Source organism: Cicer arietinum, chromosome 2 (genome assembly GCF_000331145.2).
Source record: "Cicer arietinum cultivar CDC Frontier isolate Library 1 chromosome 2, Cicar.CDCFrontier_v2.0, whole genome shotgun sequence".
In the NCBI taxonomy this organism is placed as follows: Eukaryota; Viridiplantae; Streptophyta; class Magnoliopsida; order Fabales; family Fabaceae; genus Cicer; species Cicer arietinum.
In genome coordinates this window covers 42465708-42485006 of record NC_021161.2, presented here as the reverse complement: position 1 = coordinate 42485006, position 19299 = coordinate 42465708, and the positions used below count along the sequence as shown (strand labels likewise).

Genomic DNA, 19299 nt, shown 5'->3' with positions numbered 1-19299 from the left:
TATGATTTTAATTTTTCAATAAAGAAAGAAGAAAATTGAAAAAATGAATGTTAAGTATCAGCAAATAGACAAATTATGTGATTTTAATCGTTTTTATTTAGATGTTTTTGAAAGTTTTTGCAATCAAATTATTCCCAAATATTACCATAGTAGAAAAAAGATACCTAAAATTTGTTTGAATATCGTATTAAATATCATGACAACGCAATCCAAACATAGGATAGGGTTATTTATCCATCAAATTTTTACATGATTTTCTGTGAGGGACAAAAACGAGATTTCACACAATAATATATAACAAAATAGTCGTGAGTAAAACGAGGGACGCACTGTTCCAGTCTTGATTACTTTAATTTATCTGCTTTGAAGTTTTCCATTCTCCAACTAACTAACACGATTTTCAGTTGGATCTGAAACGGAAAATGGCAGAGAACCAAAACGGAGTAGTTGTAGAAGAAGAACAGAGCTTCAACAACGAGAACAAGAAGAAGAAAACGACAACGGAAAACATATACGACGTCGTTCATAGTCTAATATCCGAACCCTCTTATACCGCAACTCGGATCAAAACCTCTCTCTCTCCTTTCATCCCCGAAGCTTCTAGAAACTACTCTCGACGCCTTCTTCTCTGGTCTCGTCAAGGCTCTCCCCTCCGCCCTCTCCTTCTAATTTCGGTTACTCTCTTTCTTTCATTTCTATTTCAATTCAATCTAGTACAACACAAACACTATTTGTTACTTTACTTCTCATGTTCTACATTGCATTTCAATTCGCTCATTTTTTCGTTAAATTGAATTGAGTTTCAGTTATGTTGATACTTCTAATTAATGATGTGCAAAATTTTAAGCTGTTTTTCGTTTAATGATTGTTCGGAGGAGTGATTAATGATTAATTGATTATAGAAGACTTCTTAATATTTTTATATTTCCATATTAAAATTAGTTCGTCAAAAAAATAAGAATCGGATCATGGAATAAGTAATGTTCTTAACTGTAAAATCTATTGTAAGTAAAATTATTCCTAACTGAAGGATTCTATTAGGGATTAAATTGAGAAAATATTAGGGATTAACACTGGCATTCAATGAGTGTCTTGTATTCCGCCAAATCACAAAGATATTTCGAAAATTGCTGTATGACATGGCAGAATGGTGGTTTTTTATTAGATGATAGTGGAAAACTATTTTACATTGTATGTGCATTCCCATTAAACTTGATTAAATTCATTGAAGGCACATTTAAAATTAATTTTACCTGGAAAATACACATTTAAGAACTAATTTAATTGACAAAATACACATGTATGTACTGCGAACATTTTATCATTTAAGGATTAATATGATTAACATTCTACTTTTCAAAGTTCTAAAGTAATTGTATGATAAATATAATGCTAAGGCTCTAATCATAATTTCACGATCCTATGATTAGAAGCAGCGTATCTGTATGCATTTTTTTATTTTATTTCATGTGATAGAATTATCATCATTTAAAGCATGGAATAGAAGCTTGTTTTGTTTTCATACTTTTGTCGGTAAGATTTCATTATCAGTTTTGTGAAGTTTCGATACCAATTCAAGAGATCATCCTAAACGATATTGTTAAGCAGCACACAGATATCCATATTTTTTGTGTAATCATCAAGTCAAGATAATGGGGTATCTTAAAACTATCCTTTTAGTTGAATATTTATGGTTTGTTTTTCAAATTTCTGCAGGTTGGGACAATTGCTCTTGTTGCCTTGACAGGACTCCTTACCTTTCTGCTTGTCATTCTTGTTGCAACTATCAATGCCATTATTGTCTCCCTTCTCATTTCTTTGGCTGTAGCTGGAGGATTCTTGGCTCTTTTTTTCGCTTTAGTGACTGCAATATATATCGGAGCATTATCAGTAGCCATATTTGCTATTTCCACAGTTACATTTTGGGCAACCGTGGCTATTGTGATTACTACAGGTAACTGGTTGTTTGTCAACCTTATTCTTTCCTTTTTAATTGCTTAATCCTGTTTGCTATTTGAATTGTTATGAATATTTTGTTTGGTTGCTTAATTTGACTAAGGCTATAGATTAATTGGACTTCGGTACATGTCAAAAAAAGATTCTGAATTTCAATTGAACTGTTTCCTTTTGTTGAAGACTAGCATTATTTCAGATCAATGATCGTGCTAGTTTGTTGCATTACCTTGTACAGAAATTAGAACAATACATGAATGTTCCTGAAGTATTTGTGTGTGTCCTGGTTACTGCATGCATTTTCATGATATCTTGAATGTTTTCAGTTTTGTATGTAATTGTACATGGACACCAGACACATCTTGTTGACATCTATTAAGCATTAACACAGACACTGAGACACATACATGGACACCAGACACCGTGCCGACACGAACACGTAGATACCGATAATAATTTGAGAAAATAAGGGGATTAAAAATAACCACATGTCAGTGTCGTACGAGTGTCAGACACCATCACGTCGGGTACTCACACACACCTTCAACATGAAACGCCAGTGTTATGTTACATAGATTAATATTGACCTCAAAATTCTCTAATCACCTAATGCACGTTGGAGACTAAATGATTTTTTTGTTAATTATTTGAGTGCTGCCAGACGTGTCAGTCATAAAGTTGCTGAATATCAAAATTGCCTAATGGAATTCTTTCTTGTAAACCAAACTCCACAAATTGGAAATTGATTCACTGCAGTTAACATTTCAAACAGTCGTGATCTCAGCTATAAGACGAAAATTGAATGGCTTGGATTTTAAATTGTATTTTATATTGTATTTTATACCTGATTTACTAAAATTAAAGTTATATAATACGAGTAGCCGATCCCCATCCAATGGCTGACATTCACCAACTGTAATGACTGCATTGTTTTGCGACTGCTGGAAATTCAGGTTCATTACTTGTTTGCATATGCTAGCCACTGCAGAGGTTCTGTGGTATAACTATAACATGACAATAGATTTTGCTCTTTCCACACTGAAATTTAATGCAATGCTTTAAGTTTTTAGCTTTCTGGGATTGAATTTTATGTAAGATTGCTCTTTTATTTTCTCCTTTTCCTCTGGGCTAACACTTGTATTGCATGAACATGAAAAAAATGTGAACCAGGATGGGTTGGATTCTTTTATACTGTATATTTGGTAACTAGAAAGAGCCTTGGATTTGCAAAACACTCATTAAGTGCGACTGGCTCTGCTGTTTCAACTTATTCTTCTGCTTGGGGTAGCCGCAACCTTTTACACAAACATTCCGATTAGGAGTTGATCACACATAGGAGCTTATACATTAAGTTGCATGCGCAAGTGGTGAACGGCAAAAGCTTCTTTTGTTGACTGGAACATTCCTAGTTTCTTCTCATGGTTTGGTTTAGATGGCTATGATTATCTTTGTACTTATGAGCTGAGAGCAGTGTTGATAAACAATGCTGGTTGTATGTATTGTGTTTCAATTAAGGGTTGAAAAAGCTGTGGTTTTTCTTTGTTAGCCTACGCTATTAACTGGTATTGTACAACTTATAGCATACATGAAATTGCATTTATGTGGTTAATAATGTAATATCTGGAATGAGTTGTAATTTCTCTCATTGTGTTATCAAAGGTGTATGTGCGATATTAGTGTAGCTATCACAAACATTTGGGTATTCAGTTGAAGCCACAGTGCATGATCCTATTATAAGATAACACGTGATTATAACCTTTAATATAACTCTTGTTAATGTTAAAATATTGATCTATTGGTTCCAACATGCCATTTTGGGTCTGCAATTTGTATAGGTGTATGATTGAAATTGATCTGAAATGGTGCAGAGTCTTGTTTCGACTGTCCATGCTCTCCTGAGCACTTTTGATTGCTTGAATTTATTTGCACCAACCAACGGAGAAGTTTGATGATTTTTTTGGGTAATCAAATTTTTCCCACACGAGATATTAATATTTATGCCTTGTTTGTCTCGAGAGGGAAAATTGGCGGGAAGAGAAAAACATATGTGAAGCAGAAAACAAATTGGTGTTTTGTTTGCTAAACACATTCAAGAAAAAAAAAACAAAGGAAAGTTGCCGTGCAGCTCATGAAAAGAAAAAAAAAAAGAGACTTGTTTTGTTGTGTCATTTGCAATTAAATATGAAACCACCAATTAATATTCGAGTGTATATGTACAAGTAACAAATTTCAACTTAAAATCCTCTCTACTCTCTAGTCTCTAGAAAGACAGATTAAAGGTGTCCTCATAATTAGATTATTCCATTACTGATATGGCCCCTCAGAATTTAATTGCTATGTAAAATGTAGGTATTTAATTGCAATAATACCAATTTTCTGTGATTTCCCCGGGATGTAAGTTTTTTTTTCAGCAAAAGAAAGTCAGAGTTAAGAAGCATCACATTAATTAGTGATATCCCAACTATGTTAACTTTTCTTCAACAGAGAAACTACAGCCCAATGGCTATAAAAAGAGAGATGATATAAGCTAGACTAGCTTAAGTTATGATTAAGTTATAATGCAGCATATAGTCACCATAACAACATTGATCTGACACACATGAACATTTTAGTTTCCTTAATCAGGGCACTCCTTGACATTTGGCAAATTTTTAGGCCTTTCTCAGTCTCATTTGTCTAATTCAACTTTCTAATTACAAAAATATATGCATCCATATCACCAATTCACAAATATTTGCAATTCTTTAGATTAAGTACAAGCCACCTATAACAGATAATGTCTTCAGAACACATATTTTGATTCCATTTATAATGCCAAAAGAAGAGTTATACATAGGCCTTATCAACTAGAGATACCAACCTTTAGATGCCTCATCCCATGAAACATTAACTAGACTTAACCATTAACCAAGCCTTACAAAATTAAAATACTATTAAATGATTATCAATACCACTCCAACATGTTTAAACTAAACCTTTTCATAACTACAATGCTCCTATAAGCTTCCTAACTCTGCAGACTCTAGCCAATCCTCCAACAACCTCACAACAATTACCCCCAACATTTGCTTCTTGATTCAGCTAATTCTTTAAAAGCATTATCTTTTCACCAATCAAATCAAAATGTTCTCAAGAGGGAGAAAGAGAAGAACTAGCACCCATGTCAACTATGCTGTTTAACTGGAGTTGAGATTTTCTCCAGTTTAATGGAGAAGTGCATACAGGTTTAATTATGTCATCAGTTGTAGAAATGACTCAAATGAGTGGCTTTATACACATCACAAACTATGGCAATTGAGTTCTGAGAGGATCCTACTTAGTTTAACTGACCCTTGCATCTATGTTTCAGTATCATAACCAAAAATATACTTTTTTTCCTCCAAGTAAAAACTATAACATGATTTAGCACCATCATCAACATGCATTAAACACATTACCTATCAACCATCACCAATTCACCAACAACATAAAACTTTCAAACACTTATCATATTCCAAGCCCTTAACCTTGAACTAATAACTCTAGCATATTGGAATAATGTCTACCATTCAAGTACTATAGACATTCACAAACAACTATAAATTCAAATTAAGGAAAGAAGAAAAAAAAACTGCATTTTCATTATCATTTACCTACAAACTCTTCCCACATTGTTCTATTCATGCTGCATTGGGATTGGCTTATGAACAACTTATCTGAACTTATCCACCAACATAAACATTTGACACAATATTTGTAAGAGTTTATGGAAACAATTTATAATATCAGGTTCATAAACTATTTTCATCTAATTTCGACAAACTCTAGCTTATAGATTATAAAAATAACTTATAGGATTGGTTGAATTATAGAGTTCATATGGAGTCTATAGAAATAACTTATACATAAGTGATTGTATGATATAAGCACTTGTCCTAAAAGAGCTTAATTAAATTTAAGTTGTTTATCTAAACAAACCACAACATAACATAAACCACCGTAGCAACGACACTTCTAATTGATGACAATGTCCCAGTGTCTAACACGTGTCGGTGTTCGACTCCGATATATTGATTACGTGCAATTCATTTATTTTCTTAAATTATTAGGAGCATTGCATTGACACGGCAATCTCGTGTTCGGGTCAATATATGTGCTTCATAGAACATAACACAATAGCATGAAATGAACCTTGATTCCTTAAAAAACATCTAGATTAAAATCACATCAACACAAGAGAAACCACTTTCTTCTATTTTTCAACATTTTTTCAACAGAGACAAAAATTAAATAAAACAAAAGAGAGAAAAAAAAACTTACAAAGCGAAACCCTTCAAGTATTGAGGGTCACGCTTAGCCCTTTCTTGAAACTTCTTAAACCACCGATCCAAAATATCCATCGGAACAATCAACTTCGATCCATCAACGCCACAAAATGATTGCATAAAGTTAAACAAATTCTCTCCAACTTTCATCGCCAACCGCTCAATCCTCTTCTCACCGGCAACATCAATCGACGGCAGAGACACCAAATCCTCCACCGAAACACCTATTTTCGCCGACAAAGGTTGAGCGTCCGCCGTCAGTTGCGGCTGTACGTCACCAGCACCAGGCTCCGGCCAAAGTAGAGACAGCACGGCGGAGGGACGGGCGATAGTGACGGCACCGCAGTAGACGAACGGTGATCCCGGCGACTGAACGTAGACAGCGAGCGCTTTGTCCGGTGGGAGAGTGAAATTGTTGATGAGGAAGATGCAGATTTCGCTGACTTGATCGTACGCTTCACCTGCGTAAGTTAGAGGAGAACGGTTAGTTGAAAGTGGAAGATGTTAATGTGCGCGGGGAGATGAAATTAAAGAATTTAATTTAACTTACCAACGAAAGTGTTCATGTCGAGGATCCAATGGAAAGTGTCGATTTGTGCGAAGGTTGAGATGTCCATTGGGAAACTACGGTTTGGGAAAACCACACCGAACATTTTGATTTTTTTAAGGAAAAAAAAAATTAGTTTCTCTTTTTGTTGTGTTTGTGGTGAAAGTGAAACAATGGCGACGCAGTGAGCAATTGTTATTGTTATAAGCGTCGTTATTCTATACTACTAGGAAAACAGAAGAAACAAACTTACTAGAAGATTCCGGATATATGTGGGGATAGATTCGTCTTTTCTCGTTTTTATTCATGAAGAAAGTATAGTTCTGTTTTTGAAGGAATCGCGTTTTCGTTTGTTCTAAACAAAACACCACTAACCAAGTGAGAAAGAGGAAATCTATAGATGAGACTAGGTTAGTCTCCTACTTGCAACTTAAATTTGTGAGCGAGTCAAGAAATCTAGTTTGCTTCACAAAAGATGTTACAAACATAGAAGTTCATTTCGATAAACAAATTATTCTAAGTTTGATTTTGAGATTGGAGCCAATTGATTTTAAAGGTGTAAAAATAATTTTGGATGCTTAATTTAATTTTATATAAATATATTCAAACATAGATTATTTTACATTCGACTTGCTTTTAATCAATTCATTCAAAATTATTTTTTATCGTCACAAAATCAAACATATACTTAATTAAATGTTTGTGTTTATTGTATAAATATTCATGTGTAAGTAATCTTGATGGTAAAAGATAAAATAAAAGTAAAATTGCTTTTACATAAACTATGATTCATTCTCACAAACTATTTAAGGGGGTTTATAGAAATTCATTGAAAATAGATAATGAATATGTCATATATTCTATCATAGGGTTTGATAAATAATTATGTGTGGATAAATTTAAGTCTTACATGTAGATTTAATTTTTTTTATTTTCACAATTTCATGAAATTAGTTCATTTATTTTAAAAGTTGACAGTTTTTTTTTCTTTTATATTTTTAAATTAAAAAAATAAAGATTTGACATATTGTTAATGATTTGACATAATTTTATGATATAGAATCATCTAGATTCATTAATTATTCATATGTCATAATTAAATTACAAAAATAAAAAATTTCTAAAATTGAAAGTTAAATTTGTAGAGATTTTTAATGCAATTTCATGAGTGTTAATCATTTTACATTATCTTATCATATGTCACATTATTTAAAATATCGCATCGTCATTTTTTAGCTAAAAAGTAAGAATGAGATATCTAAACTATTAAATTTTAAAGGCTTAATTGCAGTTTTGATCACCCTATTTTAACTGAATCGCGAAAGTAGTCCCCCCATTTTGTTTCTCCTCAATTTTGGTCCCCCAAGCAGAATTTTGGTCCAAAACTTGATAAAATTTCATTTTTTTTACATTTATTTAAGTCACACAATGCCTCAAGATCTTATTTGCAACAATTGTACTTGAAATATATGATCATAAATGGTGTAGTACGGCTTTAAAAACTAAAAATTTTATCAAGTTTTGGACTAAAATTCTGTTTGGGGGACCAAAACTGGGGAGAAACAAAATGGATGGACTACTTTCGCGATTCAGCTAAAATAGGGGGACCACAGCTGCAATTAAGCCAATTTTAAAATATAATGATTAATTTCGTGAATCGGTAAACATAGGGAGACAAAAACTGCATCTTTAAACATAAATTTTAATAAGTCAAATACCCAAAATCAATCTTTTATCATCATTTTGGAAAACTAATAAATAAAAACTATACTAACACATGTGACACATCTGGTTGGTGCACAATATGTGAATATTATAAAATTTTGGAATAAAATCATAAAAATGACTACAACCTTAGAGTCTTAACCTTTATAATATCAACTAAAATAAAACATGTACATAGAAAACTTTTTTGTGACCAAAAGTAATATACATTCATTCAAATTAAAAAAAATATATCAATCAAGAATAACACAAATATAAATTCGTTAAAAATTTAAAAGAATAAATTTATAAAACAAAATCACAACATCTAAATTAATAGCATTAAACGATAAAATATCTACATATTTAACATAATTAAAATGACTAAAATATATATGCATTTGAACCTCCAATATTGAGGTCACTACATTGAATGTGTCTCTACTAGACCAAGAACCAAAAGAACTATAGGTAGTCGTCATGGTCAAATTCGTGATTCGTGAAGGACTAATATGCAATATCGTTGACATTACAAAAATCTACTAATCTGTAATTACCGCTAAAATTGGTGCCACCCTCTCAAACTTCATTCACGCCCCTTTCCCTTAAACCCTTTTTTTCTTACAGTTTCCCTTCTCTTCCCTCTTCTCAAACAACACCACAATTCCATAACCACATCAAAACAAACAAACAATCAAACATGTCGTGTGCAGAAAAATTCCCTGTAAGTACTTCTTCTCTATCTTCTTCTTCATCAAAAATTTTCACCAACGTTTTCACAAAACCTCTCCTGGGTCATTTTCCACCCCGTAATCCAAGATGGGTTTGTCCCCCTCTCACTTGTCTTCACTCACAGACTCCACCTTTACCTACTAAATTTTCATCCGTTAATAACAATAAGAAGAAGAAAAAAACCAAAGATTATGACAATGTTTTAACTTCAATTTTGAGGTCATTAGAATTGTCAGATGATGTTGAAGATACCCTTGATGGTTCCTTAGTTGAAAATCTTAGTCCAAAAGAAATCACTATCATTCTTCGAAAACAGAGAAATTGGGAACGTGTTGTTAGGGTATTTAAGTGGTTCAAATCACAGAAAGGGTATCTTCATAATGTGATTCATTATAATGTTGTGCTTAGGGTTCTTGGTAGAGCTCAACAATGGGATCAGTTGAGACTATGTTGGATTGAGATGGCGAAAAATGATGTTTTGCCTACGAATAATACTTATAGCATGCTTGTTGATTGTTATGGCAAAGGTGGTCTTGCTAACGAGTCTCTTTTGTGGATTAAGCATATGAGGATGAGAGGTTTTTTCCCTGATGAGGTTACCATGAGTACTGTTGTTAAGGTTTTGAAAGATGTTGGTGAGTTTGATAGGGCTGATAGGTTTTACAAGAATTGGTGTGTTGGCAAAGTTGACTTAGATGATCTTGATTTCGATTCTTCGACTTTTGATATCAATGGTTCTAGATCACCGGTGCCTATTAGTTTTAAGCAGTTTCTTTCCACCGAGCTGTTTAAGACAGGTGGAGGAACTCAGGCTTCTAATGGTATGTTGTCGTTGGAAAGGGAGAATGCTCCTCAGAAACCTCGACTCTCTACCACTTACAATACCCTGATAGATTTGTATGGCAAGGCTGGGCGGCTGAAAGACGCGGCTGATATCTTTGCTGATATGATGAAATCTGGAGTGGCGGTGGATACTTGCACTTTTAATACAATGATCTTTATTAGTGGAAGTCATGGCAATTTGTCTGAAGCTGAATCTCTGCTTGCTAAAATGGAAGAGAAGGGTATATTGCCTAATACTAGAACTTATAACATATTTTTGTCCTTGTATGCTAATGCAGGGAATATCAATGCTGCTCTTTCTTGTTATAGAAGGATTAGAGAGGTCGGGCTATTCCCAGACGTTGTAACTTACCGTGCTCTTCTCGGTGCATTGTGCACGGAGAATATGGTTGATGCTGTGGAATCTGTGGTTGATGAAATGGAGAAATCTTCTGTTTCTGTCGATGAACATTCTCTTCCTGGTATTGTCAAGATGTATATCAATGAAGGAGATCTTGATAAAGCAAATGACTTGCTTCAGAAGTTTCAAATGATTAAGGAACCATCGTCTGTTATATGTGCTGCAATTATCGATGCTTTTGCTGAGAAGGGATTTTGGGCCGAAGCGGAGAATATGTTTTATAGGAAAAGGGACATGACTGGACAGACAAGGGATATTTTAGAGTTTAATGTCTTGATCAAAGCATATGGCAAAGCAAAACTTTATGAGAAAGCTGTTTTTCTCTTCAAAGAAATGCAAAATCAAGGGATTTGGCCCAACGATAGTACCTATAATTCTATTATTCAAATGTTATCTGGTGCTGATTTAGTGGACCAAGCAAGGGAACTTGTAGTTGAAATGCAGGAAATGGGGTTTAAGCCACATTGTCAAACTTTTTCTGCTGTTATTGGATGCTATGCTCGTCTTGGTCAGCTTTCTGACGCAGTCAGCGTGTACCAGGAAATGCTAAGAGCCAGCGTAAAACCAAATGAGGTTGTGTATGGATCTCTAATAAATGGATTTGCAGAACACGGTAGTCTCGACGAGGCACTTCAATACTTCCATTTGATGGAAGAATCTGGATTATCAGCAAATTTAGTTGTGTTATCAACCCTACTAAAGTCTTATTGTAAGGTTGGCAACTTGGAAGGAGTGAAGTCCATCTATGAGCAGATGCAGAAAATGGAAGGCGGTCTTGATTTAGTTGCATGTAATAGTATGATCACCTCACTTGCCGATCTCGGCTTGGTATCTGAAGCGAAACTGACTTTTGAAAATTTGAAAGAGATGGGTAGGGTAAATAGTATTTCATACGAAACAATAATGTATCTTTATAAAGATGTGGGCCTGATCGATGAGGCCATCAAGATAGCCGAGGAGATGAAACTGTTGGGTTTACTGGGGGATTGTGTTTCATATAACAAGGTACTGGCGTGTTACACTGTCAATAGACAGTTTCACGAGTGTGGTGAATTACTACATGAGATGATGGTATCTAAGAAGCTTTTGCCAAATGGCGGTACTTTTAAAGTGTTATTCACTATATTAAAGAAGGGAGGGTTTCCTGTTGAAGCAGTGGAACAATTAGAGTCGTCTTACCAAGAGGGTAAACATTACGCTTCGCAAGCAACCTACACTGCTTTGTACTCTTTAGTTGGTATGCATACTTTGGCACTAGAATCTGCCCAGACATTCTTAGAATCTGAGATTGATCTCGACTCTTCAGCGTATAACGTCGCAATCTATGCATATGCTTCAGCTGGAGATGTTGACAAGGCGTTAAATATATACATGAAAATGCGGGATAAGCATGTGGAACCGGACATTGTAACTCATATTAATCTGGTAGGTTGTTATGGAAAAGCTGGCATGGTTGAAGGTGTAAAAAAGATACATAGCCTTTTAGAATATGGAGAGATCGAGCGGAGCGAGTCGTTGTTCAAGGCTATTATGGGTGCCTATAAAATTTGCAATAGGAAGGTTAGTCAAGGTATGAGATTCACATTAAACTCAGAATATTATGAAGATGAAAGTGAAACTGAGTATGACATTGAAAGTGAAACTGAGTATGACATTGAAAGTGAAACTGAGTATGACATTGAAAGTGAAACTGAATATGACTCGAATTCTGATCGAGATTCTCCACGTTTGTAACATCCCAAGTCGAGGTTTCTTCTTACATCAATACTGTCTATATATTGTGGTAGTCATTTAATCATATTAAGGGTTTGTTTTGCTAAAATATAAGGGATTGGATGTACAGAAGTATTTGTTGTCATAGGATGGAACAAAATATGGGATGAGAAACAAAACAGAATCACAAAAATGTTACTAAAAGATGGACAATAGTTTCTTGTCTGAACTCTGATGCATAATAGAACTCAATAGTCAATACGATCTTTTATTTTCTCCCTTTTGTTTGTTAGTTGTTGACAGTTGTTCTTGCATGCCTCTGGGTTGTGAGATGCTCTCACTCCTGGCTCTGTTGTCAATCCCTGCGCAATCCCTCTTTCCCAGTGCAGTGGAGAGACTAGCTGTGACGCCACCGGCCAGAAAAATGCGTTCAACGGTGGCAGCACTCCCGGCCGCAAATAGTGACCTGCTATCCTAGCCTGACCATTTAATGGACTCGTTGTAGGGCTTTTTAAAAAATGCAGGTAGTTTTATTTTTTTATTCTTCATTAGGGGTATCTGGGTCATTATGCACCCACTTAAGCCCTAATTTTCTTTGTTATAAACTCACAAAGGGATTGGTCTAGCATCGCTCCTCTGTTTCATTCTTGCTTCGTTGCCATCGTTCGTGCTCTGTCGTTTTTTCGTTTGGTTCTTGCTCCGTTCAGCATTGTTCTGTTCTGTTCTTGCTCCGTTTAGCATCATTTTGTTCTTGCTATGTTGTTTTTGTTTTTCTGTAGCTCTGTTTCTTCTGCTCTATTTTCTGTTCTATGTTTTGTTGATTTTGATTACCATTAGAACTTGATTTTGATATTGGATTTTGGTTATTAAGTATGATTATCTCTATAATTTTGTGTACTTTGCTATTTTTTAGTATTTTTTGTATATTGTTTGTATTTTATATTTAGTTTATATACTGTTTTTTTTACCTTCACAATAGTCATCCCACTATCTGCTATCTCATTTTTGAGGTTCGGCATTTCACGCCGCTATTTGAGACTGACAACAACATAGACTCCAGGTAAGGATTTCTCTCTCATTTATATATCAGTGTTCTACTATATGATACAATGATGCATGAATTGTTAAGCTATACATTAGAAAATAATATAGGGATTTTGCATTAATCGGTTGTTTGATTAATCAGGACACTTATTTTTAATACATCCACTAACTTGCTTCTCTAGTATCATTTTTTTTCTCTTATTAACTTTCTCATTAGGAAGAAACTGTTCAGATCATCTATTTATAATCCAATAATGATTGCAAATTCATTTTCCTATCAAGAGGTATTACGGAATCAATCATGTAAAGGAACTATCACTTTTTTATCCTATTGCATAATTGAAATTCAAAATACAAATCCACATCTAAACCAGGGTCGTCTGTTAGTGAGTTCAACACCTTGATTAGCAACAAAAGCTAGACTAATCACAATCAAATTACTTTGCCTCTGTTTATTTAACTTATATGTGAATAAGTGTAAGCAATTCTTTGGATTATAGAACAGTTCAACTGCATATGACTTGATACTCTATTATTTAGTGTGTTCGGGAATAAGATTTTCACGGTGTGACTGTGGGTCGATGCGCATAGGCGTAGCTTTGCATAGTTCACCATGATGAACAACATTATTCTTGCTTATTTTCCATTAAATAATACATTGACCTATTTTTCTACAATGCTAATTAATTAAGCATGATTACTTTGCATTTTTAAGTAAGAATTTGTTTCTGTTTTATTTGAAAGCTAGCTTGTATACTGATGATAACGATTGAGTTTATATCTAAGACATTAGTGAATAGCTTTTTTTTTAAGAAAAAAGAATTGAAAAATTCTTCTACCTTTACGAGATTCCAAATCCAAATGTGTTCTGAAAAGTTCAATTTAAATTTACTAAATTACAAATGGATATCAAGAAAATTAAAAGTTTAAGTTTTTCAGTACAAATTGAAATTTATTCGTGAAATTTTAGTTTGTGTTTTGTAGAAATTCCATGAAGTTTGTGGAGGTTTGATTTGTTTTTCGTAAGAAAAGGGTAAAGTGGGTGTTTTGAAGATAATGTGAAAGTTGGGTAATTAAAGGGGTGTGAGGTAAAAATCTACCTTAACTTGTTTGTTAAACCTAAATTGGATGCGCAAAAATTGTGCATAATGAAGATAGAAGTAATTTGAGTTGCTGCCTTCTTCAATTAAAAAGAAAATATATGTAAGAGGGTGCATTGGATTTCGATTTTAAACTATTATTTTACATAAATTTTTTTTGCAGATTTTCAAAAGACTTTTGTAATCAAGATTTTGATGTTTGAATTTTAATGTTTGAATTTTAATTGATTTATAGCATGAAAGTTTGTAGGATTGTAATATTTTTTAGATTTTTAAGATTTCAAATAACCTATTGGGTTGTTAGCAAATATTCAAAGTTCAAGTAGGTATGCAATAGAGAGGGGTGGATTTTGGATCCCCGCCATGCTCAATTTATCATTGTGGTTAGAAATTGAAATCATCGCCGGATTGCAGTCGGGTTTCCCACCTTGTCTTTATGTATAAAATAAAAAATTTGTTTGTTATAATAAATATAATAAAATAAAAATTATTGTGCAGTGATAAATAAAATTATATAAAGTTTACACTTTTAATTGAGAAAAAAAGTAAAATTTAAAATATACAATTAATTAATAAATAAAATGAATGAGTATATGCATATATTAAAAAAATGTAAAAATGCATTTTTTTTTTATTATTGAGATGGGTTTGGGTGCGAGGTAGAATCAACACCTCCATCTCCACATCCTGTCCCCAACATAAAATACTGTCCACGGATGTCGCGTATGTTGTATTGCCTAAGTTTAAGTTGATGAAAATGAATAAAAAATAAATAACATATTATTGATTAAAATATGTAAAATAAAAACAATTTTCTTAATATATGGTGTATGTTTTAGATTATGCCACATATCTCATAGTGTAGTATTTTTTTTACGGAAAAGTGTAGTATTATATACTTTGAAGTAGAGTTAAAAATTGATGTCATTTAAAAAATTCACATTCAACTAAAACATATTCACCTTTTTTATTAAAAATAAATTATATTAACTAAAATGAAAATTGATAATGATAATTTTTAGCATCATACATAAAAAATGAATCTAACAAAGAAAAGGAAGGTACACTATTTGAACAAAAAAAAGAAGCATTGTGACTCAATTGAACTAAGAAATGAACACATATATTTGCTTATCTTGGAGAATAACTAAACGAGTAGGTTCAGTTCACCTATGCAATATAGAGATAAATTATTTGAGGAGGATAAGCAAGTGAATAAACTAAGTATAGTATTTCTTGATCATGGAGAGGACAGTCGGGGAGTAAATTTCAAAAATAACATTATGAATACTTTTATCACGAGTCAATAAAACATCACTGCGAAAAGACCACATTTCAGTAAATAAAGAGATAATTGAGGCCGTTTTGTACTAGAAACCACATATGAACTCGCCATTATGGGTGTAAGCATCATCAACGTTCATCTTCATAACCTTCACAAGAGGTTTAATCCATGTTTATTATTAGGGTTAATCAAGTTATGCTTTAGAACATTACTCTTGATCGAAGAGTTATGAATAAAGTCAACTTGATAAAAAAATGTAATGCTACAAATCACTCTCCATCTTTGTACTTTGGGAGACAACAAAAGAATTTTGATCTTTTCAAAGTTCATTAACCGCCACACCAAATAATATTTTGAAGTAGCAATATCAATCACAAGAAAGAAGTTTGAATTGTGATTCATTTTAAAATTTAATTCATGCAATTAACTTTAATTAACTCGAGAACAATCTTGATTCAAATAAGTTAATCTCTGTAACGTTCTAGATGCGTTAGTTTAAATAAAAATAATTTAGTTTATAAGCAAATGAAATGTGATTGGTGAGTGCAAGATGAATATAGAGAATGAATAAGAAGATTACATAAAGACGTATCTTAGTTCACCTAAAGGGGTTACGTCTTGTTCTCACAATCTGTGAGATTATCCATCAATGTGCTCAACACCATAACATTATACTTTGCACTATTTTTCTTGTCACACTTTGATCAGTCACAACATTCATCTTTTAATCTTGAAAGTGAAATGATAATGTCAATCACAAGAAAGGGGGGTTTGAATTGTGATTCCTCTTTTTAAAATTAATTAATGCTTTTAATTATCTTAAGATCAATCTTAGTTTTAAACACAACAAAAGCATAACGTTCTTGGTTAGTGAAATCAAAAGAAAATTTTCATACATGATCTATGTTTAGTGAGTAAAAAATAAATAGAGATAAGGGAAAGAAATTCACACATTAATATATCTTGGTTCACCCAAGTGGGCTACGTCTAGTCCTCACAAATTGTGAGCTTTTTCACTAAAGTGCTTAAACAAGAATATTCTTGCTTTTCACACCAACTTTTAAGATCAATCTCGACCAGTTACAATATTTCACCTTTTGACCTTGAAATGATTTCAATCAGTTATCTTTCAATCTAGAGAGAGTTTTTACAAGTTACCTTTTAATCACAAAAAGATTTTTACAATTTACTCAAATTATCTTCAACATTATAGTGTTGAGTTTCAAATTAAATTATTTAAAAAGGATTGATGGATCAGAATGCACTCAACATTTGTTTGATTTTTGATTATCAGCAAAAAGACTCAGCAAATAGATCCTTAAATCTAGTCAAACAAAGCTCGAGCTTTTGCTTAATTGAAGAGCCTTAGATTTCTCAAGAATGGTTGTTTAAGTGATTGATTGCTTGCACTTTAAACTCTTTATATTCCCTTGACCTTAAGGTTCCTTTTATAGACTTCATGAAGACTGATGACAACTCATATAATCGTTAGTAGTCCCAATGTCCAGTTGTTATTTTAATAGAAAAGTGTTGTTGAAAAACAAGAATGTTATTGCTTTATTACAAGAACGACCTTCGTTTCTGTTTTGAGTAAGTGTTAGATTAAGAACATTTGACAATTGTTTATGTTTTTTTGCTTTGTACGCGAACTGTTCAGAGGTGCGATTGGAGTGTCTTGTCATTTATGTCCTATATGTACTTGTTGCTTTAGTCATCAATCTGGAGATTGATCTTGCTTGTGTTGTTCTTGATGTTTTGCTTTTGCCTTTATTAATCATTTGTAATGGATCTGTCCGAAATGATCTTGTGTTCATAAGCTTGGTACTTTTGTAATGAAGACTGATATATTTTCAAATTAGAGCGATGTTGTTTAAGGAAAGTATTATTCTTTCACAAACTAAAATGTTCTTGGTCTGATAAAATTGAAGGGTGTGAAAAACCAAAACGATCTCCATTTTTTCAGACTTCTGTTTTTAATAAACCTGAATGATTTTCGATTTTCAAAATGATTTTGCTTCTTCAAAAATAATCTTGTGTTGTTATGTTTAATATATATCTTCAATTAATACATTCAAAAACACATTGTTAAATAGCAACACACTTTTAGAATCATAATTAGAAGTTTAATTAACTTTATTGGATTATCATAAAAATATTATGAGATTTTACCTCAACGGGAAGAAATTTCTACAGTCAACTTTCAATCTAGAAAGAATTTTTATAAGTATGTTTCAAACTAGAAAAAAGATTTTTACATCACACTTAATCTAACTTAAAATATAGACTTAGCTTACAAAATGATGTGTATGATAATTTTTTTTAGATCTAAACACTTCTTAAAAATTGTTTGAGGTTGATTAACAACAATAACTCAATAAGATGATTGACAAATATAATTAGAGAACTGGAGTTTTGCTTGAAAAAAGAGCGTTTGAACTTGAGCTTTGAATGGTCAGATGTAGATTGATTGCTTTGGTAACTCATGCCTTTGTCTTCTACTTGATCTTCTGCTTGATCTTCCTTTAATAGATGAAGATAGGCTTGAAAATTCACATAAAGTTGAATATAGTTCTTAGACACATTAGTCAAGTGTCTGATCCGTTTTAAACATATTAAGTGCATGTTTATATTGTTGTTTAGAACATTCTTGACCAACCTATAACGTTCTTGCTTTTGAGTCTGAAGAAAAACGTGAACAAGTGTAATAATGAGTTGTCAAAAGTTAGTTAGTAATGTGTTTGATCAAAAGCATGCATAGCTTTTTGCATAATAGGGTTAATAGTGTACTTGTTTCTTTTTGTTTTTGCTCACATCTCATCAATCTGAAGACTGTTTTAACTATTTGGGGGGCTTAAATTGTTCATTTAATCTCAACAACCTTATGAGCGAATGTGATATTCTTAACTTACAATTTGGACTTTCCAAACTAATCTATCTCGACTTTGTCTTCATTAAAGGACAACTAGAATGTTTTTCTGAACATTCTTCGATCATTCATTTTTATGATTCTTCAAAAAATCTTGAACTTTACAAAAATTTATTTCTGTCTTGATAGGGCATGATATGGGATTGCAAATAATGATAAAAAAAATTATTGATTGCTTTGGAAAAAGCCTTGTGGTTTTTTCATGAATATGCAAGCTTATGCTTGGTTTCCTATCTTTGAATAAATCACTCAAAAACATAAGTTGATAATATGATCATAATTATAATTAACAATTTCATTATCTTCAAAATAATAATTAGGGATTTTGCCTCAACAATCTCTAACTTTTTTATGATGACAAAATGTTAATTAAAATTGAATTTTTATTTTGATTTAAGCATGATATAAAGTGAATTGTTTTTTGTCAAAAACTCCCTTCAATTGTTGCATCCATTATCATATGCAAACAAACATTTTTGAATCAAAATATTTTTTTCATTAATAAGATATTATAAGGATTTATACATGTGGTTAAAAAAACATTAACTTGAAGAATATTAAAGCAAATAAGTACACAAGGAGTTTTTCAAAAATACGTCTTAAAACTTAAATCTATTTTTTCTTTTCCCCATTTGTCACAACAAAATGAAATAGGGGGAACACACACAAAGTAGATCAGAATGACAACGGTGGTAAAAACCATCGTATGATAAGGAAATGGTGGGCATTGGCAAAATAGGAAAAGAAG

At 32.5% G+C, this 19299-nt stretch overlaps 3 protein-coding genes across 3 annotated transcripts; 2 read left to right on the top strand and 1 right to left on the bottom strand.

Moving 5' to 3' along the window:
* Positions 1-315: 315 nt before the first annotated feature.
* LOC101493592 (uncharacterized) lies at positions 316-3593 on the top strand. The gene is made up of 3 exons (XM_004490742.4): positions 316-674; positions 1717-1954; positions 3124-3593. Exons 1-3 carry the CDS (start codon positions 423-425, stop codon positions 3270-3272), a joined length of 639 nt encoding a protein of 212 aa, XP_004490799.1. The 5' UTR covers positions 316-422; the 3' UTR covers positions 3273-3593.
* A 2535-nt stretch (positions 3594-6128) lies between these two features.
* LOC101493272 (uncharacterized) lies at positions 6129-7011 on the bottom strand. Its single transcript, XM_004490741.4, has 2 exons — positions 6808-7011; positions 6129-6718 (listed from the first exon to the last, which is right to left on the bottom strand). The coding sequence occupies exons 1-2, from the start codon at positions 6908-6910 to the stop codon at positions 6249-6251; spliced, it is 573 nt and encodes a 190-aa protein (XP_004490798.1). The 5' UTR covers positions 6911-7011; the 3' UTR covers positions 6129-6248.
* Positions 7012-9063: 2052 nt separating this feature from the next.
* LOC101492940 (pentatricopeptide repeat-containing protein At1g73710) lies at positions 9064-12478 on the top strand. The gene has a single exon (XM_004490740.3). It carries the CDS (start codon positions 9209-9211, stop codon positions 12215-12217), a length of 3009 nt encoding a protein of 1002 aa, XP_004490797.1. The 5' UTR covers positions 9064-9208; the 3' UTR covers positions 12218-12478.
* Positions 12479-19299: the final 6821 nt, after the last annotated feature.